Source organism: Manacus vitellinus, unplaced genomic scaffold (genome assembly GCF_001715985.3).
Source record: "Manacus vitellinus isolate BGI_N305 unplaced genomic scaffold, ASM171598v3 scaffold_14_pilon, whole genome shotgun sequence".
NCBI lineage: Eukaryota > Metazoa > Chordata > Aves > Passeriformes > Pipridae > Manacus > Manacus vitellinus.
This window is the reverse complement of record NW_021939063.1, coordinates 6847262-6873568: the sequence shown is the minus strand read 5'-3', so window position 1 is coordinate 6873568 and position 26307 is coordinate 6847262. Positions and strand designations below refer to the sequence as shown.

General features: G+C 46.0%; 1 protein-coding gene and 1 long non-coding RNA gene across 2 annotated transcripts in view; one reads left to right on the top strand and one right to left on the bottom strand.

Annotated features, from left to right (window-relative positions):
* The window catches only part of ADAMTS9 (ADAM metallopeptidase with thrombospondin type 1 motif 9), an 83511-nt gene extending 58563 nt beyond the window's left edge, over positions 1-24948 (bottom strand). Inside the window, 18 exon segments of the mRNA XM_029958263.1 lie at positions 3676-3770; positions 3773-3782; positions 3996-4137; positions 5011-5157; positions 7129-7234; positions 7355-7395; positions 7800-7921; positions 8024-8107; positions 9078-9364; positions 22435-22597; positions 23839-23909; positions 23912-24076; positions 24079-24208; positions 24210-24235; positions 24358-24610; positions 24613-24663; positions 24665-24763; positions 24766-24948. Of these exon segments, the coding sequence (XP_029814123.1) occupies positions 3676-3770; positions 3773-3782; positions 3996-4137; positions 5011-5157; positions 7129-7234; positions 7355-7395; positions 7800-7921; positions 8024-8107; positions 9078-9364; positions 22435-22597; positions 23839-23909; positions 23912-24076; positions 24079-24208; positions 24210-24235; positions 24358-24610; positions 24613-24663; positions 24665-24763; positions 24766-24948 (2175 nt within the window).
* LOC115307209 lies at positions 24317-25706 on the top strand. The gene is made up of 2 exons (XR_003915602.1): positions 24317-24419; positions 25204-25706. It is a non-coding gene; the product is annotated as an uncharacterized LOC115307209 (long non-coding RNA).
* The last annotated feature ends 601 nt before the right edge of the window (positions 25707-26307 follow it).

The following is a 26307-nucleotide window of genomic DNA, read 5'->3' as shown; positions in this document are numbered from 1 at the left end:
AGAGGCTACAGACTTACAGAAGAATATAGGTGAAGCATCATTAAAATATTCCCTTGCAATATTTCGCTGGATCAAGCAGGGAAACACCTGATGATCTTTATGGCAACAGGGTCAAATTTACTGATGTACAGTGTTTTTCAGTCCTTTCACTAATAGCACAAGGTTGTGTCACGACACACACACCATGAGCTCGTGCCCCTTTTTTGGACATCCTTATGAGCCACTTTAGATAAAGCTGTTTAGGAAAACAGAGCAAAAGCAAGCTGTCATAGGGCTGTGCATCCAACAGCCAGCTCTGCAGCACGCTGAACACCTTCTGCCACGATGGTTGACCTGTTGCATTGCTTTGCTGATGAAGAAAGCTGATCTCAGGTGCATTTGCCCACAGGTATGGTTTGCAGGACATCTGAAGAACTCATAGCTTGAGTCCTACATGTGATGTTTGCTCAGAGACGAGCATGGTCTTTGGGCTGCAACATGCCCTAGATTTGCTTCCATCTAAAGATTTGGTTCCCCAGACAAAAAACTGGCTAAAAACCATCTGCTACAGTAAAGGACAGCAATAAAATCAGCTGCAATGCCTCTTTCTTTGCTGCAGGACAAACCCTTATGATGCACAACTCCTCCTTGCACTAGAGGTTGAAAACCTGAAGGCTGGGGACCCCTAGGTCAGCCCTGTACAAGGACAAAGAGGTCCCACAACTATCATCAAAGTACAAAAATACATGACACCAACCCAACAGAGTTGTCCCAGAGGAGAACTTCTCGCAGCAACATCGATGCTCACAGCTAAATATATAACCAGAGTCATGCTTGGCACCACTGACCCAGAGAAGACGACTGAATAGCTAACTAGTGAATGAACACAGCTAACAGACCGTGACATGACCTATATGTTTCCCATCCCATGGTTGAGAATTAACCAGGAAATCACCTGCATCCGTTGATTTTATTAAAAATTGGGGGGTTGGAGGTGATGGTAATTCAAAGGTGGGGAAAAGAGCAGCTGTTTTAAATAAACAGCAAGATTAGCTTATGGAAATGCAACGGTGTTTCTTGGAACCACACTGTGAACAGTCTGGCTGCGCAACCTCTGTGCCTTTCGCATTTTAAAAATAATTTCTATGTTGAGATACAACAGAAAAACTAAAAAGCTTGCCAGGATTCTCTTTCCTATGAGCTTACAGATCACAGAATGAAGAGAATAAAAGGGGTTTTGTCTGGAGCAAATTCAAAATATCTTAAGACACACAGCTGAGCAGGAGAGCACTGGCAGGGATGGGAGACACTACAACAGACTTTCCTTTCCTTTGTCTTGCCACTGGAGTCCCAGATAATTCACCAAATCCAGCTCCCATCCTTGGGCTGACTGGCTGAATAGAGTAGCAGGGGGCAGACAAGGGCTGTGAAGCTCCATGCATGCATAACAGATACGCTACCTGCTGCCATACGGCAGGAGACACAAACGATTACTATTCCTCTCTACTCTTCTGCTATCATTCTCTAAACAGCCCTGAAAACCACAAGAGAGAGAGAGAAAGGCCCAAATTTACGACCCTCTTTATTTTCTTTCAGTGATTTATCTCCACCCAACAATGAGCTGGTGCTGTGAAATGGTAAAACCACCCGATGGTGCTCGCCCAGCAAAGCCAAACTCTGAGCTGGGCTTATGGCTTGATTTAGCAAAACCAAATTCAGTGTTCTCACATGCAAAATATGTGTAAGTTAATACTCTTGTGTTGTTTTAGTGTCCTTGATTTAGGACTAAATTTAGAGCCCGGTTAAATCTACATCCCAGTAGTTTTAGCTAGATTTTTTTAGCTATTCAGGCTCCCTCATTTCCAAAGATATCTCCATAAAAAATGGCATGGTATTTTCTCCATCTGCCAACCCATACATCACAGGCTTTAAACACACAGACTTGAGGCATTAGTCAGCAAGCACCAGTTTGATGGGGCTCCTGGCCACAGCAAAGTACCAAAATAGCAATTTATTCCTAGGAAAAGAACTCTGGATTCGCACCTCAGCACTTTACAAGCCCAAGTAAACACCAAAGAGGAGAGAGTTTATGATGATCCAAACTTTAACATCGAATTAGACCAACACACAGATACAAGAATTACTCTGTAAAGCCCTTTTGTGAGAACACATTCAAATGCCTGAACACAAGTAGGCTGCATTAGCTTTTCTTAAGAGCCCATCTGCTCTCAGCTGAGAAGTTCAGGTCACACTTGTCTAATTTGTCTAAACCTGTCAAATTGTCTAAATTTGTGTGCTGAAATGTTTTTGCTCACACGGTCTTTATTAAGAACCATGCAGCTGGACAGTGCCTCTAGCATGACATGGGGTAACTGAGGGAGTGCTAATCTGCTCAATTGCAGTTGTTTGCACATCACTCTGGTCACATCCAAGGGTAACTGCAGGTTTGTTGGAAGAAAATTGCAGCCCAGATTTTTGGAATTTCAAGAAAATAGTAATTTCTGACCTTCCAGCGGTGAGCAGACCCCAAGCTCACCAACAGAGAAATTGAGGACACAAGGTCTCAAGTCACAGGGACTCCACAGATAACTAAGCTTTATCCTGTGCCTCAAAACAGGGGGGATTTCACACAAAAACATTAGAGATTCCAACCACATCTCTAATGTGCATTCTCAACAATAAAAACAAACATGTTGACTGCACTTTTCCCTAAGAAAGGAAGGCAAATTGATCCATGATGCTCATTGTCCTGAAGGAAATCAGTCAAGTGTCATTGAACAATCAAGTTTTCAGATGCATGCAACACAAGATTAATTACCAAAGAGTTCCACAGTCTGTATGGAAAATTATATCTAAAATAGCATCCAGAATTCTTATTAAAATATATATGAAAGACTATGATTTAAAACTCTGACTCTTTCTAAAGAAAACTTATTAATATTATTATTATTGTTGTTGATTTTAAGAGCCAGAAAAGTAAAATTTTAAGCTGTACCATGTAGAATAACATCACACTATTTTTACTAGAACCAGATGGAGAATAGTTTTGTTCAGACACAAATGATGAGAACCAGTTAGCATTTTTATTCAAAAGCTTCAGCATTTCAATAAAAGAAAAAGAAAAATCATCTAACTACTTTTCTCCAGATCTGAACAACTAAAAATTAAATACTTACTCTAAAAACCACAATGCTAGCTGGAAATTAACATTGCACATGGAAATCAAAAGTTTCTATGAATTACTGCCAAAAATGTTCCATACAGAAAATGTCAACCAATTCTATATTTTACTCTGAAGTTGTCAAGATGAGAAGCCAGCTGACAAGTTTATGTTACACAAAATTACTAATTGCTCACATCACACAGCAGATTTCTAACAAAAGCTTAGGGAAGCTTTGCAAAAGTTTTGCTCAAAAGTTCACTCAAGGGCATTAATTTAAAAAGATAAGCACTCCAGAAGGAATACCTGCTTTAAACAATGTTATGCCAAGCAGTCAATTTTAATCACATTATCTGGGCTAGAGATGATCCAGGCACAACAGGCTTAAAACACACGGAGCTGCTTTGGGCTTCCACCCTTGCAGTCAGGGCTGTACCCCACACAGCTGGCTCTGGGATAGGATGATTTTGACTGATATGCTTAGCTGAGCCCTAGGAAATACAGCTACGAGGCACAAACCACCAGGTACTACAGACCTTTCCAGGCTCACATTCTGTCCCATCGGCCCAAGGCGTGTGCTGGGTTCGACATCCCTTGTGAGCACCATCCACGTTGATACACCAAAGTCGCGACACTGCATCTGCTTAAATGATTGAAAAGATCAAAGTATTAAGTATGAGCCACAGGCCTTACCAGATAGATGATTCTTTATGAAATTATCCCCCTAGGATTTATCACTAACTCACAAGCTTGACAGTAAGTTGATGGATTGTGAGCCTGCCATTCATTCAACCCCAAGAGACCTTATTTTGCTCTGGTAAAAACAGGAAAAAAAAAGGTGCAAAATTTCACTTACCATATAGGGGCACACTTGAGATCCGGGTCCAAAAATTAACTCACATTGTTTGTTGACATCATAAATCAGCCCCGGGAGCTGCTGAGGCAACGTGTAAGTTCTTGATGAAGGTTCATCAAGCAAACACTCTCCATAACCAGTGCTACAACACAAATCAGAAAAATGGTGTTAAAACAGGAGGCAATGAGATTAAATCCCATTGGTGTTTGCCCAGATTAGCCTTAGGGCAGCTGCACACCACATTTGCCATATTTAACAAGCACTACAAGAGCTACTGCAAACTCAAGCACAGGAGGGTATGTTACTCATCCACCACCACCCCCGTGCTGTGACAGCAACCATCCACCACAGCACAGTCAGCTACCCTGGCAAAAGCATTTCTGAATGTGCACAACCTGCATTTAGTTGCTGAGCAAGCACTGGTACATTTTTATAAAGAATTCAGAAAGAAAAATCATTGATTAGCAGAACTGCCCAAGGGACTGAGTTCCTGGATTTGCCAAAAACACCATTGTGGCTCTTGTTCTGTTCCACATCAGCACACACAGGAAGACATCACGGCAAAATAGGTGATCACTATGCATCAAACTGACCCGTGGGCTCCTGGAACGGTGTTCCCACCATGGATTAGTGCCAGGGCTTTATCTTGACCTGTGGAGCAGAAAGGCAGATTCAATCTGCCTTCTAAAACACAGCTCCGTATCTGGGCCACGGGGCTTGGAAAAGTCACTCTTCAGGTTTGAGGGGCACACACAGTCCTTAAAAGCAATATCCATGTGGGAAGACTTATTCTTCCCTATCGAGAGGCCGGTCCTTGCCAGCCTATCAAGAGGCTGAACCGGCAGGGACTGGATGCCAGGGGTGCATTCCTGCTCTATGTAAAGGATGTGTGCACACACAAATCCCTCTGATTTCCTCTAAATGCTGCTCTCTAGGACTTCAGAATTACTGAAGAACTCCACGGGACACATGCACATGTAAAAACAGCCCAACACATGCATATGCAAGGCCTTACTCCAGAAATTCAGTGATGTATTTCCTACTGCATTTTGACCACATCCAGGGATTGGTGTAGAAATTCAGTGTTGGTGCCATGACGTGCTGTTGATTTTTACCCCCATCTTCCTTGCACTTAAGATTGTCATCGTGTGGCATGTTAAAACTAAGAGAAAAAGAGCAGAGAAGAGTAGAGTCACTTAAGAGTGACTCTTAAGTATGTCAAGTATTTAGCATAGCAAGAGCAACACTGTGAACTAAATGCAAGCAAACCCAAGAATTTTTCCTAGATATGCTGCTGACAGATATTACAAAATAAAAGTATTAATATGCACACATTCACAAGTGTCAACAAACATTGCTTAAACAGGGTTCCCAGCACTCATGTGCAAAAAGCTGTGCAGCACCCTGCTAAGCTCTCCACACCGTGACTGCATATATTTAGCCAGACAAATCCTCAAGGGAGCCTGGAGCAAGACGCAATTCCAGCTGCAGTTTCCTGTTCAGCTGATGGTTGCTATCATGCAGACAGGCTGGAGTCTGGCTCCACCTTCATAAAAATGGCAAATACTCTGGAAGTGAGCCACAGAGCCAGGAGTTGATCTGAAGGAGTAAGTTTCTGAAGGAGATGAATGACTTGAGCCCACCAACCACTGCTGGCTGAAGACCCTCGGGCACACCGGCAATACCCTGTGTGGGATGCGAAATGTTTTCTAATGCTGTTGAACGCCTTGGGCCATGCTGTTGCCTAAATAGCCTTGCACCAGGGATAGACTTGGCTCTTACATTTATGTGGCAGGTTTACAAAATGCCATCAAGCCTTGATATCAGCAGAAATCCAAGCAAAGTTTGCAGCACATGACATCTTGAAGAATGTGGTAAATACACTAACGGAGACAGAACGGCTTAAAGCACTGTGCTGTTTGAAGTGGAGAAGGGGAAATGACCTGGTGTGATCCTGTATTCCAAGGCTGGGGAGTTTATATTCCATTAACATGACTTCCAACAAACCACCTTTACTCTCTATAAAAGGGCACAGAGGCATTTCCTGCTTTGGAGCACTGCTAACCCCTCCTGTAGCTGCCCTGCAGCTATGGGGCAGCATTAGTGAAGGAATTAGCCACAGGTTAGGTGTGGGGAATGCCAAACCTTTGGGGACTTTCTGTCAGGAAGTGTCATTTAAACAAATACTACTGTGGTTAAAAATAGAGTCTCAGCCAGCTCTCTGTGAAGAAAAATGGAGTTTAAAACAATGAGAGATCTGTTCCCAAGTACTCAGGCATCCCACACTTACAGACCCCCACTGCAAACCAGGCGTGAGATGGCTTGGGACTGGACCAGCTGCCTAAGGGTTGTAGCCACGGGGTAAAGGACTACATGATCTAAGATGATTTTTCTCAGTACCTGTCTCAAAAAATGTCAAAATCAGTTAAAAGAAATTTTCACTGGAGGAGGTATATCTTGAATGACAGCATCTCTGTTGGGGATGTCCAGCAGCACAAGACTTTCCCTGGGAAACAGTTCAGGAGGTGGGTCAGGCTCACTTATACAGCCCCATCACCTCCTAGATGCCCTGGGTAAATTCCAGCTTCACACACAGCTGCTGCACTGCCTTCAGCAGCACCACACGAAGCTGTGGGATGAGCTGTGGCAGGCTGAGGACCTGCTCTCAGAGGAGACTTCAGTCTCAAAAGGTAGTCAAAATGTGCCTGTGTCCCTCGCCCGGGTCCTCCCCAAGGAGCACCTCCTAGCTCCAGCCAAATCCTGGCTAGTCCCAGTGGCTTGGCTAGGACACCATGTCTGCTGAGGCAGACTCTGCTGACATCCACATGTAGATATGAGAAGACACAGTAATAAGGGACATTTTGTTAGCTCTCGTCCCTTGCTTAGGTGCTGCTTGGGGTACTCTGTCATTCATCCTCCCCAAAACATAGACCTGTTGGTTTTGCTGCTCTCAGATAGGCTTTGGAGCACCCCACAGTTTCATCTTCCTCAGTGGTGCATCTTCTACCCAGGTACATTTATCTCCTCTCAGATAATTAGGCTCAGCAGGTACCAATTCCCAGCCTGGCTGGCAAGCCCTAGTTAGCACAAATCTCGGGCTATTTAAATGTAAATGTATTTACATAAAACATACACATGGCCAAGTTCATGTGCTATTGTGAAGGCAGTGCTCAGTCCATTATCTTCACTAATTGAACAGCTCCTGTATGGGTCACAGACTGTGCCCAGCTCTGCCAAACCTAGGAGAGAACAAAGAGGATTACAATAGAAAAAGAAATGTCACCCATGGTTCAACAAAGGCAACTAACAATGTCACTACAAAAAAAGTTGCTAAAAGACAAAGAAAAGGATTCTCTTACCCAGAGTATCACATTTGTTGTGCGCTCTACAAATATCCTGTCTGAAAGCAGAACAGACCTGACACATTAATTTTCAATGCAGCAGTGAGTTAAGGTACAAGTACAATAACAGCAGTCAAAACCAACTATTGGTCCTTCAAGGGACCTTCTCATGCAGGTTTGCCACATCATCCAGAGTCCAAATTAACCCCCTACCATAGTCAGAGTTTTTTCATCTTATGCTGAACCCACGGGCAGACTTTAGACAGTCCTGAATCTCTCAAAGTCATCTATTGCTATGGTGGACACATCATCCCAATTTTGCTCACAGTTACACCACTCCCACGATTGGAAATGTCCTTACACCCACATCAAAACCTGAACATTTCCCATAGCTGGATGTGTTACACACTCACAGTCTCTGACACACGACTGGCTACAGTTGTTATGAGAATATTCACCACACCTGGTAACAAGCACAGCTGTATCATGTTGAAGGTGACTTCCTTCTGGGTGGTTCTGGGATTGCTGCCACTGGCAGAAGTTTTTTAATGTAGTTTGGGCGTTGTAAGATATTGCAGGACCATCCTGATAAGCAACACACAGAAAGCAGATATTTTAATTATTCATCACAATGCTCACTACAAATGCCATTGCCAAACAGAAGGTGAAGAAAATCACTTCCATTACCTGCTCATTATGTATCACGACCAATTTCACAATAACAATATTAATTAAATTTCCAATGCTTGGATCTTTGTAGATAGAAGCCACCTGTTGCAAAAAGCAATATTCGAAATTATTGCTAACATTCAAGGAAACAAACAATTAAGAGAGCACAATCATGTTTTCCATTTTATAACTGTTTTTCTCCTGAGCTGCTCTTCTACCCCACTCAGTGCTCTGATGCTGTTTGGAGAGACCTCCTGCCAGAAGCACAATTTTAGAATGAAACAAACCTGCTGGTATCACAGAAATCCAGCATTTCCTTTTGCTTTATCACACATTTCACTAAATTACAGGATCATTCTGCTCTGACATTCAAAGACCACCAACCAAGACTGTCAAAAGCAACTTTCTCGAGTGCCTGATTTTGACATGGACAGTTTCAGACCACATATTCACTGCACATCTACCCTCAAACAGGATGAACATCCCTCTAGTGACACAACTGTGCAGGATACCCCCTTCCAGTCACTCTGCATCTACAGAGCTGCTTACTTGGGGACTGCACGACTGCATCCTAGTACCAGCAGCTATTAAAATGCTTGTCCTCAGCCTGGAAAGCCAACCCTACAACTATGCCAAGGATCAAGGTGACCACAGGCTTTTTCTCCTTGCAAGAGCAAGGGAGGTGAGGCAACTGCATAACCTATAGCATCAGTCCCCTGGAAGGCACAGTGCCCAAAGAATCTTTTTAAATTCAGCTTTTTCACATGAATTTAAATAAAAAGAAGAGTACACTATGTGGACTAAAGGGCCAGTGATATTTCTCATGCTGCCTGGCATTCAGAAAGATGGGAGAGGTGTGGGAAGGATTAAGAAACATGATGGGTCTGGGAAAGAAGACTCCAACCAATATTTCCCAGCCAAATTTTACCAATTTTTACTGTAATCCCAGCATTATCTCCATGCCTAGCCAAGGCAAACTAATGGCATTGCACACGAATGCAGCAGAAAGGGGCTCTGTGACCACTGGAGAACGATTTGTGGGTGGATCTGCTCCCCCTGGTTGAATACTCACTATTGACATCAGTGTTAAGACGTAGTGCTGCAGGTTGGCTCCATGGTAGGCGACCATCCTGCTGTCAGCCACCACCATCACCTCCACAAACCGCGGGTAGGAGAGGAACCGCTTCGTTCTCTTGTGGCTCTTCTTTTCACCGACGGTCCCAGTCTTGTTGCTATCGCCAGAAAAAGAATTCACTTCCAGGCTGTGTTTCAACATCTCCACGTCAGATAATATGCTGCTTTCTGCCCACTGTCTTCTCCAGTGTTTCCGCTTGTTCTTTTTGTGACTGTGCTCATGATCTATGGTTAAAACACAGATAAAAACAAAGTACGTTCTGGAGTGAATAAAATACCACATGTACGTTATGTCAAAATACCTATTATTACTTCAACAAAGAGTTAGCAGCTAACTGAAAGAGAAGCATTCTGTGGAAGCTCACCATGTAATCCAACATCCAAGGCTTAAATTTCAGAGTCATCCTGGGGAAGCCACTGGCACTTAGAAGTGGACATTCCTGTCAAGGCTTCCCTGCAGCAGAGCTGTCTCCTTGCCCGTGCAGGAGGGATGGAGCCTGGTGATGGTAATTAGCCACCACAGCGGCCGTGTGAGGATTCTGGGCACGTCCAAGGTGGCCAGGAAACCACAGGAAACAAAGGTCCAAATCCTGTATTTCTAACTCAGGCATGAAGGACGGCAGGATTTGGCCTTCATAGCGAAGCAATTATATATGATTTATTTCTGTCTCTAACAATAACACGGCTGGGCTTCAGTTCCCCCCCTCCCTTTATTATTCTGTGCTACAGGAATGGTAAAGGTCATCTAATAGCACAGCTGCCACTGGCAAAAGAATAGAATTCAGGAAGTTTCACATATACTGCTTTTGATATTCAATTAGGCCAAACATAAAAGCAGCCTGAAAATATACTCCATGCTGATACAAAGACGACAAAGTGAAGAGGGAGAACAGGCAAATAAAACATATGGAACATGTACAATTAAGATTTACCATCTGATTAGTATGTAATTATAGCATTATTTAAATGTAAGAGCAAAATCAGTCTTATTTGATGCCACTTAATTTTTAATCAGTTCATCATAGGAAGTAGCTAATTGAATGTGATTCATCCATGAGAGACTGTTCGTTTCTGCATTTAATATAAAGCCAGATCTGAACTACTCATCTACAACTCCAGGCTATAACCCTCACGCTCTTTGTAGCTTTAGTTTAATTTCTTCACGGTGGTGAAAAATATCAGATTTCCGTATCTGACCCACTGAGTAGGTTAGAGGAAGCATAATATTAGGGAACAAAGGAATATTCAATGCTCAAACAAGATTGAAATGATAGGAAACTTCTTAGTTATTTTTCCTGGGTAGTTTCCTTTTAGGAATAGTTGTAATAATTTCCAAAAAGACATACATTCTCTAATATCTCGGCAGGCAAAGGAGATCAGCCAGCTTCTACCTATGTGAAAAAAACTATCCTTTTGCCCTACGTGTAAATAGGCAACAGAGTATTTAAGAACTAAATCCTGTTTACTGTGAACTACCAAAGTCCTATAAATTCTTCTTTCTTGATATAGTCCAGACCACCTTAATACAGCAGAGAGTCCACAGTTATTTGAGTAAGAATTCAAGAAAGCCAATGGCATTTGTGGTTATAATTGGATTGCCCTAGTTCCTCTGCTCTAATCAATGCCCTTGTGTTGGCAAGGTTGTGCTCTCATGCTGGCACAGCTTCGTGGGCAACCATGACATTATCCTGACTCATTCAGTGCCAATCAGTGTGGGAAGCCAACTATGCATACAAATAACTTAAAGGTGAGAAGAGGACCAGACTGAGGAGAAAGCGCTAACCTCAGTCCTTCAGCCAGTTCCCCTCCTCTCTGCACCCTCAGCCAGCCACTTGATTTTCCCCTTTAAATAACTAACTTCAAAAAGGAGCAGGTGCTCAAGGAAAAGTGTGTTAAGGATGAGGAGGTGCTCAGCGAGGCTCTGAGGACTGTGGTGTGAAGCCAGAGCTCTGTACCATCCTCTACCATGGCTCCACAGAGCCCCAGACGGGACAATGAGGCTCAGGTGTCTTCTTCTCTGGCCTGCCTAGCAGAGGGAGGTTAGATGGCAAAAGAAGAGGGAAACACAAAGGATTCTTTGCAGACACCTATTACACAGGAGGTGTATAAAAGAAATTAACTGATATTCACTGGGCTTGCAATGAAAACCTGCAGCTGGTATTGCACACAAAAAAACCCCAACAAATCCACCCATAACCCAGAGAGACCCACATGAGATGCAATGTCTGGTTCCAAGAGCCCTGACCTGACCCACCATGCAGGAGAATCAGAGCCCAACACAGCCAGGTATGCCCAGCACAGAGCAAAAACTACCTTCCTTTTTGTTGTAGAGATCTGGCACAGTGTCACAGAGTCATTTAGGCTGGAAAAGACCCTTAAGATCATCAAGTCCAATCATTAACCTAATGCTGCCAAGTGTCGGTACAGTATCAGTGTTCTTCCCCCATCCAGCACACAAATCAGATAAATCATCCCTTCAAAAACATCGTACTTTTTTCCAGGCATGATGCCACTCCAGCGCTTGGAGCATGTTATTTGGACAGGTCATGTACTGTGTGTTTGCCAGCCTGGTTACTGGAAAACCAGGCACCAGTGATGTGGAAGCACTGCTCATGAAGTCACTCCCGGACTTTGATAGTAGTGAGATGTTATCTTCACCCATCTTTCTTGCATATAACTACACTCAGAGACGGTGCACATTCACCTGTAAAAACCTGAATGCTAATGGCTGTGCACTGCTCTCAGCCCATCCATAAAACCCCCACATTAATGGAAGCTGCACACAGGCACTGCCAGTACTCTGTGTACCTGATGCTGGTGATATCCTGCTCCACTACGATGGCCACAACAGCAGTGCTCTGACTGAATGGTGCAATGTGCTGCCCTTTCTTTGATCAGACAGAAGTGAAAATCTCTCACATTACACAAGAAAACTGCAATTTTACAGCTGCAGCTTCCTACTGCCACACACACCACCAAAAAAAAAGGGTGTGATGTTTTTTCCAACTTGTTTTCCTTTTTTTTTCCTATTGTGTTAACATATTAACAGAAATCAAGAAGAAAAATGGTTTGCTTGGCAGGCTCTCAATTCCTGCAATGACCTGAAAAACATCTACCTACACATGGCAGTAATTGGATGGGTTTAAGCAACAAAACATTTTTTTTAATTTGCAGAAAAATCAAACCCCAGTGAGTAGACAAACCCTTTAAACTATGCAAACTACAGATCAATAATTCAAGTATCAGAGGAGCCCATGCACTGATTCAACAGTTCACATTCATTTGAGAGGTGGATAAAGGCTGCTGGCATAATGTCCATTTTACTGCATGCTTTACTAAGACAATCTACGCTATTTCCACTGTTTTTAAAAGACTTGTAGGTGTATCTTAATTCTTTTTCTGCTTGGTTTCTCCTTTGTAATGTGGGACTTAAAATAGAGACCAAATTCTGTGACAGGGATATTCCCTCCCGATGGCATCTTCCCACTCCTGCTATTTATTTTTGCTTGTGCAAGAAGCCTCAGCCCAGAACTCATTCAGCTGATTTATGGATGATTCCTGCTGGTTAATGTACTTTGGATCTATCACAAGAAAGAGGGCAGGGAAGACTCTGGCCCTACCTGAGTACTTTGCCTGCATGAAAGGGTGACAGGGCAGAGTCAGGAACCGCTTTTGAAATAGTAACTATTGTTACATTAACATCAAAGATTTAAAGAAGGAACAATACCTTAACCCAACAGTTCTAATCCTTTCCATTTCTACGTTAACTTGTCCTTGGAATAGAAAGCAATTTGCTCAATTAAATAAGACATGTAACAATTCAAGCAATTCCAGTTCAGCTCCAAGTTCATAAGAGTTGCACATAGCAGGGGAAAAAAAAAATGTAAAAGAGAGAGAGAGAGTAAGCAAGAGAGGGGCAAAAGAAATCTATTCCTTGAGCTAAAAACATTAACATCGTCTCCCTGCTAGAAAAGGAGTGTGATCCTTTCAAACCAACTCATGACAATAACTTTTCTGAATGTGCGACCTAGGATTTCTAACAAAGTTTGCCGCTCAGTGGTTGGCCCACAACACTCCTAGACCTGCTCTGATCCAGCTGGGCAGATGAGAAAACTATCATTTGGAAGCTAATTATTTATTGCACACCCCCATAAAGCAGATCAAAATTCAGCTGAGCTCCCTCAGGGCAATCAGTCAGCATGTGACCCATCTCCCTTGACTTGGGCAGGAGCCCCAGCAGCAAACCCTGCCCAAATGCATCGGTACAAGTTCCAGCTACAGTGGCTGGCTGGAATTTACTGCCTCTAGCTGGTACAAAAGCAGCTGTCTAAGTGACTGCCATCATTTGGAAAACAGAGGGGAGAGGCAAAATGGATTTTCCTTCATGCAGAGATCAGACTGGCTGAAATCAAGCCAGATTTTTAGGCTCTTCCTGCCAGGAAAAAGGATGGAAGCTGGCTCCTCTTTAGGACACAAACAGGTCCTAAGCTGGACCAAAGGATTCTTTTAGCCCTGGCTCTGTTTTAGTTCTCTATCAGTATGTTTTATATCTCTATCTACCTTTCAATATATCTCCAGATATATCTCAGATGGATTTGCATGAGGCCAAATTCTCACCTCTGTTACTGTGGGGGTGCTGTTGTAGCAAGCATAAGCCAGAGCTGAACACACCTTCTCCGACAGCAGCTTCACAGACAACAGCCAGGGATGGAAACAATAACAGGGGACCAGCTGTTCCCTTACTCTGTACCACACTGATATGACCAGTTCTATGAGCAGGACTAATCCTGCCTTCCCTCTGGATAGCTCCTTGACTGTGCAATCAGAGCTGCTGCTATAGATGGAAAGGGAAAACAGATTTTATTGACAGAGATGAGATAATGGCCTACATCAGAAGGGAAATGAAGGATCCAGGCCAGCTGGGATCCAGAGAGAAAGATATTCTGCACTAAGGGTGTAAATGAAAGTTTGCTCAATTTCTCTAATCTGCAAACCAGAAAGTGTTCAACTTTTAATTAACCTGAACCCACTCAACAGAGACCAACTAGGGTTTCAACCTTTGTCAGCAAGAACTGCATAAAACTGCACAGATCAAGCTTTCATGGTTGGAATAATGGCAATGCAGTAAAATATCTGCACTTTCACAAGTGCCACTCTTAGAGCAATACAAAGGAGGGAAGCTGTGATTTCCCCATGTTGTTCATACTTTCCTTTGAATTAGGAAACAGTCTGGTCTCAGAAGAGTTCCCTCCCAAACTGTTACAGGAGGATCAAAATCTTGGGCTTCTAAAAAGATCTCTCCTTTGCTACCAAGAGAAATACTTGCATGGATGAATCATAAGCCCTCATGAACCAGGCACTCCTGCTTGTTAACTTTCTCACCCTTACTCCACTTTGAACTTTGCACATACTCTTCAGTAAGTGGTTTCCTAAGTGTCCAGATGGAGCAATGTTCAGGTTCTCAGACAGGTCCATGTCTAGGAGCACCTGCTGCTGAAGTCAGTCCTACATGTCAAGCCTGGAATTTGTGTTTGCAATATATAAAAATATTAAGGCCAGAAAGCACGGCTACATAGCTATGAGCAGTTCAGACTGGCACGAACCATCACTGATGGAAAAATCAACAGTTCCACCCCTATTCACCCACTGCAACCTCTGGTGGCTTTGGCTATAGACACCTCAGCCTTGGAGGTGCCAAAGCTCAAGGTGATGCTGAACCCTGATGTCTCTCAGGGTGACCCTGCATTTCTGCTTACTTGAACCAGAACACTTGAGAACCACGAACTTGCAGTTTGCACCAGTCAACTTTTCTCAGTAATAAAATATTCTCTGGTTTGTGCCATGCAAACACCAAAGGCCACACATACTCTAGACACTTCCTTTCCTGATGATGAATATCAGAATGCATTCCAGCCTAAAAGACCTTTTTTCTGCCTAAGGTAAAAAGTTGTACGTGAAAGCTATCAATTTTGCACAGTAGACAGAAACTAGATTAATGAACAAAACAATAAATTGTGCCTTTAAGAAAGGAAATACTAACAGATGAGCTAAGCATGTGGCAGAAAATGATTCAAGATCATCTTATAGGCAAGATAATTAAATAAGTGCGCCTCACCACTGAATTGGTACAACATACAGTGCTGAAAATTACTGCAAACCAGTTCCATAATTTACTGGTTTAGGAAAAAAATGAAAAAAACCCAACAGTTTTGTAAAATGGCTAAAAAACCACACGCCAAAATGACCTTGAAATTCACCCTGACCTCGCAAGGGACTGTTTTCTAAAGTACATCCCAATGTTTTTACCTGTGAGCAGACATGTCTGAGCCAGGCTGTGGGTCAAACTGGTATGAATACAGGCACACTGATCTACTCTGGTGGCTTTTCAGCACATCAGGAAAACAGCCAGAGCTGCTGCCTTTGGCACTGCCTGGGCTAATGGGACCTATTTGTCTGCAGATCTCTAGAGGTGACACTTGCTGAGCCCTATTTCTGCCTTGCAAGGCGCCTGAGCACCCAAACTCCCACACTTGCTTGCTCTTAAAAGGCAACTTTCAACACATAACAGTCACAAGTCCACCAACATGTTAACCCCACTTGTGTCTAGTGATACCTATGAGGTACCATGCCAACAAGAACAACACTGAGATCACCACAATGTTGTACTGTCACTCAGTAAAAGGTAAGAAAAAATATCCCATTAGAAGGAAAGAAATTGCCCAGCAACTGGCCACAGGAATGCTGGCAATGACAACACAGGCACGTGGGAAAAGAAGTCACAGAACAGTCAGTCTATTTTCAGTAGTATATGCTAAAGGGAACAGGCAGAAAGCATCAGTGATTCCTCCCTGCTTCTTCCACCTGCCCTTCTTCAGTGGATGTCTACACAGATGAGGTAAAAGTAGACACAAAACTGCAAGTATATCCATTTTGATTCCAGGAGAATAATATAACTCTGTTCAGTTACCACGTTTAACTTGCAAAACAATAACCACTCAATAATAATTTGTTTGGTCACAATTTTAGTCTTACTCCTTTAGGGTGCCAGATGGATGCTTAATACATTTTCAATAAGGAATTTTAAACCAAAACCAGTTATGGGAGCTGTGTCCTTGACTGCGATCAATTTTTTTAACTGAAGTTGGTCTATTACCTTATTTCACTTGCCAACATCACAATATACCACAAACATTACAGACTGATCCCTTCCCCAGCTCAGCATGGGAAAAGCTTGTGCTTGACATCCCAGGCCCATTTGATCAAGTACTAGTTGGCTCTTACTGTGCTTTTACCTCAATAGGATGCCAGAAATAGAATTAATTACATTGGCATATGGGACTTGTGACATAACTCTCTCCTTTGCTGTTTTTGGGAGGGAAGGAAACCTGAAATAATTAGTATCTGACTAAAAATTACAATTCACTTCCTTAAGATGAGAAACTCTTCTGAGGGAAAGAACGAAGTCAGTGTTTTACCCGGAGGCCAAAAGCAAAGCTGACAGCTTAAACAGACTTTTGAAAGAGCTCAAGGATTGCTCAACCTGGAAGCAAAGGCTTAGGAAAACCTCCCTGCAAACATTCTGTAACCCTGGGGTTACGTGACACCCAGCAGTACAGAATTTGCCTGAAGACCTGCCTGGAAACCAGACACCTAGAATGTGAAATTCTGCTGGATGAAGGAGTTGAAAACAAAAAAAAGGGACACAGTTGGAACCAAGACAAACAGTCCAAAAGAAACAGCAAAAATACAAAAGGGCTCTAGACCAACAGCCAGGCTGCAAAGGATCTGTGATTTCACCATGGACCACTCACAAGAATACAAATACTGAATCCTGTGGAAAGGGAATTCAAAGTTTTTGCCTCAAAACTGCTATAAAATAAACATAAAGGGTCTGTAGAAGGAGTAGGAAATTTTCCACCCCTGGCCCCATTCTGCTCCATTGCCAATTCTAACACTGAGTACACACCTTGACCCACGGCAAGAGCTCATCCCCTTCCTGCACCAATGAAAGGCCATGCTTCATGGAGAGGCTTCAACCACGGTGCCAGATCTCCAACACATCCTCCCCCGGGTCTCCTGATAACACTTAACAAACCCATATCCCGGCAACCTCAACCTGGCCACTCCTTCCCAAGCACATGGGAACACAGTGACAGGACCATCTCCTGCTTGTGCCATGGGTTCACCAGTAACTTCCCATGCAGCTGGGTGGCATTAGGAGAGAGATGACAACCATCTGTATGAGCTGAGCGGGTTGGTGCTAATTATCAAGCAGAAACAGGATCACAGTCATTGAGCTGGCAGCACCAGCCATTTGGTTGCTCAAGACACAGGACAGCAATCCTCTGTTCTGATGGTTTCCCAGTGTCCCAGTGTTCAGTGGGAAAGGTTGTTAAAAGTTACTACGAAAGTGTAATCTATTACAAATTACTCATTAATGCAACTGAAAAATCGGTGACATATTACTGATTATGCCACTGGTCCATGTCTAGGAGCACCTGCTGCTGAAGTCAGTCCCACATGTCAAGCCTGGAACTTGTGTTTGCAATATGTAAAAATATTAAGGCCAGAAAGCACAGCTACATAGCTATGAGCAGTATAGTACAGTATGATTATGCCAGCTCAATAGCAAGACTTGGTTCACACTGCTGGTTTCTCTAATGCCTCTTAGGAACCCTTCTCAGCATGACTGAGACACAGAGCTTCTCTCCTTCTCACCTGGATGGGTACATGGGGCTTCCCTTTGCGGATCTTCTGTGCCTTGCCACACATGTACTGCCTCTCCAGTAGCTGAACTACTTTAACACCGCAACTGAATGCCCAGCTGCAAATCTGAGACCCTTTTGCATCTGTTTCTGTCAGGTATTGGGATGTGCTAAGCCTGGAGCCTGTGCCTTGCAGCCATCTGTGCTGGTAGTACTTGGTGGTTTTTGGAGAGCAGCCTCAGCAGTTGAGTCACTGGGCTTTCCCACCTCTGCCAGCAGCGGTGGGGGCACAGCCAGCGCAGCGCAGGTAAGACCTGCTCTGTCCTGCACTCAAATGAGCCCATTTCTAAAACCTCACCACCTCAGCACATATTGCTGCAAGGCCTCTTTGCTGGCTACAGCCCCTTGGCTCCCCTCCAGAAACAGAAACAGCTCTAATCATCTTCCTACTAGTTTGGCACCATCAGTGTTATTGCTGCTTCTGCCTGAGGAGTTTTGCCCATGGTGGATATTCCTGCTTTAAACGCTCTCATTAAGGAACAAGGACTTTGTTCAAGATCCTCACACGCAGCCCCAGAGTCCACATCTAATGCCAGCCTCGGGACAGATACAGCTGGCCAGCAGCAAGTCATGGGAGCAGCAGGCACCCACTATACATTTAGTCCTTGGTTTATTCATCTCAGACCCAAGTGAGTCTTGAATATAAAAGAATTACGAAAAATGAGGAAAGAACAGGGAGGTATTTAACTAAGGAAGCTGGGAAGGAAATGGGAAGTGCAGATCAGCAAAATGAAGGCAGTTGGTACAAAGAAGGAGCTGCCCAATAACGTTCATTCGGGAGTTCTGCACCAGGGTCACAGAAAATGCTGCAAGGAATTTGCAAAGATTGGAGCAATAGCTGTGCAGGCAGCAGAAGTGGGGCAACAAAAAAGCCCAGTTCTCACAATTATACTCATGGACACAGGGGAATTGTGTCTCAGTGGATGTGAAGGCCATGTCTGTCTCAGAACAAGGGGTGGCTGACAGGCAGAATGATTGGGTAACATTCAGTAAAAGGCTAAAGCTATGATAAAACCCAGCAAAACTGGAAGAGAAGAGCTCCAGAGAAGCCAACAACAAAAACACATATACAAATACATCAACAACAGAAAACAAAGAAAATGAGAGAAAGGAGAAGTAGCAGAAAGACACAAGATACAGAACAAGAGATGGCCTGAAGTAGTTTACTCAGGTGATGACCAGAGGCAGTGTTCTGTTGGCACCTGGAGCTGGACATCTCTCTGCAAGACCAAACCTTCAGGGTTTCACGTGGAAACCAGTGGGTAGGGCTAACTGGCCTGCTCCTGGCAGAGTGTCATACTGGATGGGGGGCATGGAGAGCTGCTACCAGCCCCCTGAAGGCGGCCGGCACGCGGACACGGCTCCCTTCGCACCACAGGATGCAGCTCCGCGTCTTTTATCACTGGAGTCAGACTGTTCCTCTGCGGGGCGCAGGAAAGCTCCGTGCTCCGGCTTCGCAATGAGCCACTTCCTTTTTTTTCTTTTTTTAGGATCGCAATTTCTTTTCTCTTCCTCCTCCACCTCAAAAAGGCGGATATTTAATAACTGGGATCGGAAGAGCCTGCTATCGTGAAGCGATGGGTGGTAGCGGTGCTGCACCTAGTGACATCACACTGTCAGCCTGGCCAAGCCTTCATCCCGTCAGGGCTATTCAGTGCAACACAACTAATCACTCTGCCAGATCCTCGGCCAGATGACAAATTGATTCACAGCACTAACTAAAAGAAGGGAAGGAGAAGAAATTGCACCATTTCCTATGACTGAAACTACATTAACCTGTTACCCCAAGGAAAACTTTGTCAAAAGTTTTTATTGCGGTGGCTGAGCTATACGCCAGACGGCTGAAGTGCATTGCCAGAGACCTCAGTGCTGTGCTATGAAAGTTCATCTGCAGAGCACAGTTTGCATTCGATATCCATCAGTGTTCAGAGGAAAAGGATCTTTTTTCAGAACATCTGCAGAGTATCTTGTATGTCAGAGGACCTAAAGCTGTTATCAGAAACTGCTAATTAAAATGTAACAAAAGCAAATACCTGTTTTTCTAAGCTGACCTGAGGACGCTGAAAACTAAAAGTAAGACCAGGGAGACTGCTGGAAATGAAAGCTTTTACTCAATCTGTCAATGAATTCACAAGGGAAAGTTTCCTGGAATACTGCAAGGAAGTCTAGAATTACATCATCATGGCAAGGGCACACCAGCATGTTGCTTATTAATCATTTCCAGGAAGCAGGAAGAAGACTATCAGAAAGTAATTTTTAATAGTACCACTGCCCGGCAATGTGGGCTCCCTTGCTCACTGCAGGGTGGGTACCTCAGATTTCCCGCGCATGAATTTCCTCTTCAAGCGAATTTCCACCCCTGCCAAAAACCTGTGGTGCAAACACACCATTTCACACGTTCTTCTGACAAAAGACTGGATTCACACAACGTCCCACAGCTATGACTAATCCTAAACTCTCATGAATCCACTCTTCTCTGGTATGAGTGAGAGATGTACCCTGTCCCAAACAGTGAGTGCTACTAGATTTTGCATGTTCACTGCTGCGTCAAAGACATGAGACACCCTCACTCACCAGACATAACCCCAGGGAGGACACCAAAGTTCAGCATTATCCAAGCTGCCCTGAACTCACTCCTTAAACAAAATGACCAAGACTTGTTCACCATACACGTATGACCATAGCATCATTCCCTTTCAAAAGCTTGGACAATGGTAAAAAGGAGAGGCAGAGATGGAGGGAAAGAAAACGGGAGGACAAATAAGATCTCATGCCTATCAGGAACCTTTAAGCTTGTATTTGAGAGGTGAGACCTCCTCCCTCCACTGCATGAAGCAACTGAGCAGAGCAAGAAAACAAAGGCAAATGAGCAAAGCATGTTGGAAAAGAGGAGGAAGAGATATACACCGTGTAGGTAATACCACAGAGGGAGTATTATTCTTCTGGATCACGATCCAGAAGAATAATAGCCTAAATGGAAGCTATGATACAGTGGGGTGAAATACAGCACACTGTTACAGCAGCACAGTCAAGTCCACAAGCCAAAGTCAGAGCCCTCCCAGCTACCTTTGATTCAATGAGTCCTGTGATCTGCTGCTCCGTTCCTCCAAGGGCTACTGATGCAATGTGCCAGATTCCGTGTTTCTTTCCAACTGTTCTGAGTCTCCTGCATCTGATCTCAAAGAAGGGAGCAGAAACAGCTGGAAGAGAGAAACCAGAATGGCATAGTCCAGCAGCAACCCTTGGAAGAACAAACAATGACAGCCTTGTGAGAGGTACCATTGTACCCCAGCACACATGCTTGCATGTGGACTTGTATCCACATGTCTCCTAGAAGAAACACGTGTGGCTAGTGCTCTGGCTGGTCACAGAGCATCAGAGCATCTTCTGACTTAGCATGATCAGTGCAAGCTGAACAGACTGACAGCTCAACAGCACGGCCATGATCCATGGTCATGGGTGCCAAACAAGTCACGCATGCTAAATGCATCCTAATTTTGGCACCACGCTTCTCCTCCAGTGATGCTTTCACTCCCTGAGCAACTCCACCTACTTTGCAGCATATGAGCAGCTTGCAGCCCGTGCAAGGGGACCCAGTCAAGGTCTACTCTGTTTAGGCTTTAAAGTTCCTGAAGATCTAGCTGCAGGCCAAAGGAAGAGGGCAAAACAGCAGGTGAAACAGGAGACTAAAGGAATAAGCTTCTTCAGAGAAAATTTAGGTATTTGCTGCCAAAGGAGAGGATTAGTTGTGAACATCAGGAAGTCAACAAAGCAGAGAACAGCAGGAGGCCACTGCAGATAACAGGGACAGTAGGAGCAAGGCTATTGCTCATGAAGGCCCGTGAAGGGGAGATAAAAAGGCCTGTGCTCTTTCATATGTGCAAGGACTAGAAAGAAGGAGTGAGGAGGTCATGGAGATGGTGGTGGTGGAGGAAGGGCCACAAGGAAAAAGAAAAAGCCTTTGAAAATGAACCGTGAAAAAGTGATTAATAAGGGAAGAACTGTTAGGGTTGGTGTTAGGACCTTCTCATTTCCACTAGAAAGAAAAGACATGCAACAGCCAGATTTGGGGAGGGAAAACCAGGAGCACAGCAAGACCAAGACAGAAGGATGTTATTTAAAGAATAGGAACAGAATATCAGACAGGGAGCAAATAAGATTAGGGTGGTTAGGAATTACCATGGACGGTTAGACAGGAGAAAACAGAAAACAAGTTTTAGAGGCTCATAGGATATTTAAGGCAAGACAGCCCAAAAGATCTCTTGCCAGCCTTACAGCAGGGATGAAAGGGAAACCGGAACATTTTTCCTGACCGCAACTTCCTTATAGCCAATTACTAGAAAGCACAGGCGCACCACATCTCTCCAGGACAGCATTACTATCACGAGCCCAGTCCTAGCGCACACAACACCATTTCTGGAGGGGTCCCTCAACTCCACATCTCTTCTGTCCCACACAAACCTCCTGCCTTTTAGCTGCAAACAGCACTTTTAAGTGCCAAATCATCAAGGGCAGTAACAAAACGAGTACCTGGAGTATCGCAAGTCTGCCTGTCCCCTGAAGAGTTGGTTGGAGGTGTCCGGTGTCGGTAGACAAGATGTGGTTTATTGTGTTCTTCTTCATACTCCTGTTCTTCAAGTGACAGCAGCGGCTCTACAAAATAGTCCCCATCGTCAGACTTGAATGTGCCTAGCTGAAAGGGACCAGACAGAGGAAAAGGTGGTCAGCTTTGGGCGATGACAAACCACAGAGCAGTACTACCCCACAAAGTGAGCAGTTAACAAGGGAGGTGTGTGACTGTCCAGTTCTACAGCGACCCCTGTGAAGGTACAGGCTGCAGCTCCAAGTTTCAGTCACACCACTTGCACCCACACTGGGCTGCACTGCTTCCTGCAGTCATCCCACTGGAGCTCACAGAGAGATAATTACTAGTCATAGGCAGGGGGTGTGAGAGGGGCACATCTGCCAGACCCCATCCCTATGTCAGTGACGTTTCCAAGCCAACCCTGCCTGAGGGGCAATGGTGCTGCAATGTGCTGGAGGCCCCAGTATGACCCCATCACATGCTGGTTTCACACAGCATTTCTCTCTAAGATAGGCTTTAAACCCACACTGACCAGAGGGCAGTGTCCAGCCACTGAAATCCCTGCTTATGAGAAGACACCAACACTCCTAGTTGCACATGACTATGAACGTAGGGATTTGGTGGGCAAATAAAAGATATCCAAGGGAAAAACCATCCTACAACCATCCCAGACTGGGATGCTGGACCAGTAACTGGGAAGGAGGCCCACCCAGCCACACACACATGCCCTAGCCTAGGTACACACATGCACCCAGAGGAGCTGCTGGACCAGACAGAGCCAGCAGAGGCTTCTAGGAAGCCCCTGGGAGTGGCAATCCGGGGGGCTGAAAGGCACCAGGGCAGACTAAGAGTCAGCCCTTCCGGGAGCTTCTGCTCATCCCGGTGCCAACATCCCTGGACTGAAGAGCACCAAGCTGGGGTACCAGGTAGCGGGCCATGCTCCTGCCCCGTGGTGCCGGGTGGTCCGGGGCCGGCGCTGCTGGGGAGCCCCCCGTCACCCCCTCCGGCACTGCGGGGGCAAGTGGGTGTCTGTGCCCGGGTCCGTCGCGAATCGACCCCCGGGGTGCCGCTGGGTGGCAGTTTTTCCCCCAAAAACGGTGGAGCAGGAGGGGCTCACCCAGGAACCCGACGGAATAATAAACGCGGGGTCGGAGAAATCTCCGAGCGGGGAAAGCCGGTGCCGCCAGCGGCGGCCGAGGGCGGGGGAAGGGGCCGGTCCCAAAGCTCTGCCCAACCCTCCATCGCCCTTGCTCCTCCTCCTCCTCCTCCTCCTCGCTTCCGCCCCGGCGCACCGCCCTGGGCCCCGGCGGGCGCCCGGCCGGGAGTCGGCAGCGGGTTGCGGGTCTCACCATTCCGGAGCAGAGGCTGATGACGGCGGTGCAGCGCGGCGGGCATTGACGGTGCCCCCGGTAGAAGCATGCTTCACGTCGGCGTCGGCCGCCTCGGCGTACAGGCGCCGCTGGTCGGCGGCGGGCTCTCCCAGGAGGCTGACGGTGAAGAGCGGGGCGATGAAGGCCGAGCTGGCCGTCAGGTTGAAGAGGAACTGCTGCCCGAAGGCGGACAGCCTTGTAGTGCGCCTTGGGGGCAGGCGGCGGCGGCCGCCGTCCAGGCGTCGGGGGGCAGCGCTGCTTGCTCCGCCGGCGTCCGCCTGACAAGGGGACATCGGTGGGGAAGGGCTCGCGAAGCTCATTCCACCCGGGTAGGAGTCACGATCTCGCTACTCGCTGAGCTTCTCCAGCAGCTGGGCTGCGAGCGGAGAGAGATGCACATGTCGCTGAAGCGGGTGGCCCAGCTCTCCGCGCCCCCCGGGGGCGGCAGCCAACAGCACCCCCCACCCGCCGCCCCGCCCGCCCCGAGCACCCCCTTACCTTGCCTGGGGTGCAGCTTCTGCCTCCTCGCTCCCGTCCTCAAGCCGTCGATGAAGAGCGTGGTGAGTGCCAGCGCCAGCGGCGCCAGCTGCATGGTGCTGCGCGCTGTCCTCGGAGGAGCAGCCTTCCCCGCGCTCCGCTTCTCCTCCTCCTTCTTCTTCCTCCCTTTCCCTCTTTTTTCTTCTTCTTTTTTTTTTTTTTTTCCCTTCCTTTCGCCCCTCTCTCCCCCCTCCCCGCCCCCGGAGCGCCTGCCGCGGGGAAGGCGCCGGAGCCGGGCGGCTTAGGGGCGGTGCGGGCCGGCGGGGCCGCGGGGCGCCGGGGGCCGCGCATGGGCGCGGGGGCGGACGGGCCGGGGTCTGGACCGACGGGCCGGGACGGGGGAGCCGCCCGCCCGCCCGCCTGCCTTGCCTGCTCTCCCTCGCTTTCCGCCTCTCCCCCCGTCGGGCTGGTGGACGGGGCGCTCCCGGGAGTCAATTTAAGGGGGCGGGCTCCATAGATCAAGCAGGAGAAAAGATCCCGCCCTTGCAGGAGCAGGGACAGCCCTTCCTCTCTCCCCCACTCCCCTCCTTCCAGCATGTCACTTTCTTTCATTCCCGACGAACGCCGAAGTCTCGGGGTTTGGCCAAGACAAGCCATCGCTGTGGTTGGACGGGGCGGGCCGGGGGGAGCCTCTCCCGGCCGGCTCCTTCCAAGAGACTTTAAAATCGCAAAGTGGCCCGGGCAGAGCGGCACCGGCAGCTGCCTGGTCTGCCAGGTCCTGGGGGGAAGAGCCACTTTGTCACTCACCGGGAGGAGAGCTGAGTTTTCTTACATAATTGATGGTTTTCCTTTCTTTTTTTTTTTAAGGCAGCTCGAAGAAGTGGACCAGTAATCGAAGAATCTCCCCGTGTGACACTTCTTTCAGCAGTTGTTTTCTTCTGCATTTCTCAGATAGGAGACAATTCAAGCAAGTTTTGTTTAGGGTTATATTTATGTTGTGCAGTTTTCAGGCACCCTGAGGGAAAAGAAAGAGTATTTCCTTATCTGAGTTTATTTTGTTTTGTTTTACTATTTGAAAGTTTTCTGTAAAAATTTAAGACATCCTTTAGAACTAAATGTAATTAAGCATTGTCTTCTACCCCTTCCTCAAACCAAACCCCCAAACCTTGGTTTAAAAGGTTTTTAAACCTTCAAAGCCTGTAGGCAAGGCAAAAGAAAATAGATCTCTGGAAGTTTGATTTGCACTTCCATAGAAAATTTTAAAGTTCTGTACTTTCTTCACTTGACTTTGGGACAAAGAACAGAAATGCCAATATTTGCTGCAGAAAGGGAAAGCTTTAAAATAAAAATAAAAATCAATTCAGAATCTACTTCTGGGCAAAATATCACCTCCTGGCTCTTCAAAACAACTGGTGAAGTCCTAGAAACCTCAACTGTTAGCAGTAAATTATTAATTTTGTATGATGAATATAAAAGTCAGAGTAAGCAAAGCACCACCTGTAAAGCTGCACGTCTTCAACCCTACAGTTGCCTCTCTGGGGTCGGAGGGCTGGAGGCAGGCCCTCAGCAGTGCAGGAATCTTCAGGATTGTGGAGACTCAGGTCAAGACACCCGCGGGGCAAGGTGTAATGGCACATAACCTCCCCGTGTGGCATCGTGCCCACACTTATAAAGCGTGGTTTAATTAAAGTCTCGGATGCTTACAATAAGATAACTCACTCATATTGGCTGGGGGGTGTTGACAAAGCTCAGGTGCTTCCAGAGTGGAGTTGCCTTGTGTGCAGACAACTCTGACAGCAGTGTTGGGTCTTCTCACTGTGTCCAGCCTTCGGCCTGGTGTGAGCAGCCTGATGGCCTCTGAGTTCTGGGGACAGAGTTGTCCCCTGCTTCCACGGTGAGTGCGTAGGAGCAGTGACGTGCCCATTCTGGTGTGTGTCATCTACTGCCAGGAGCAAGTTTTCCCAAAACCAA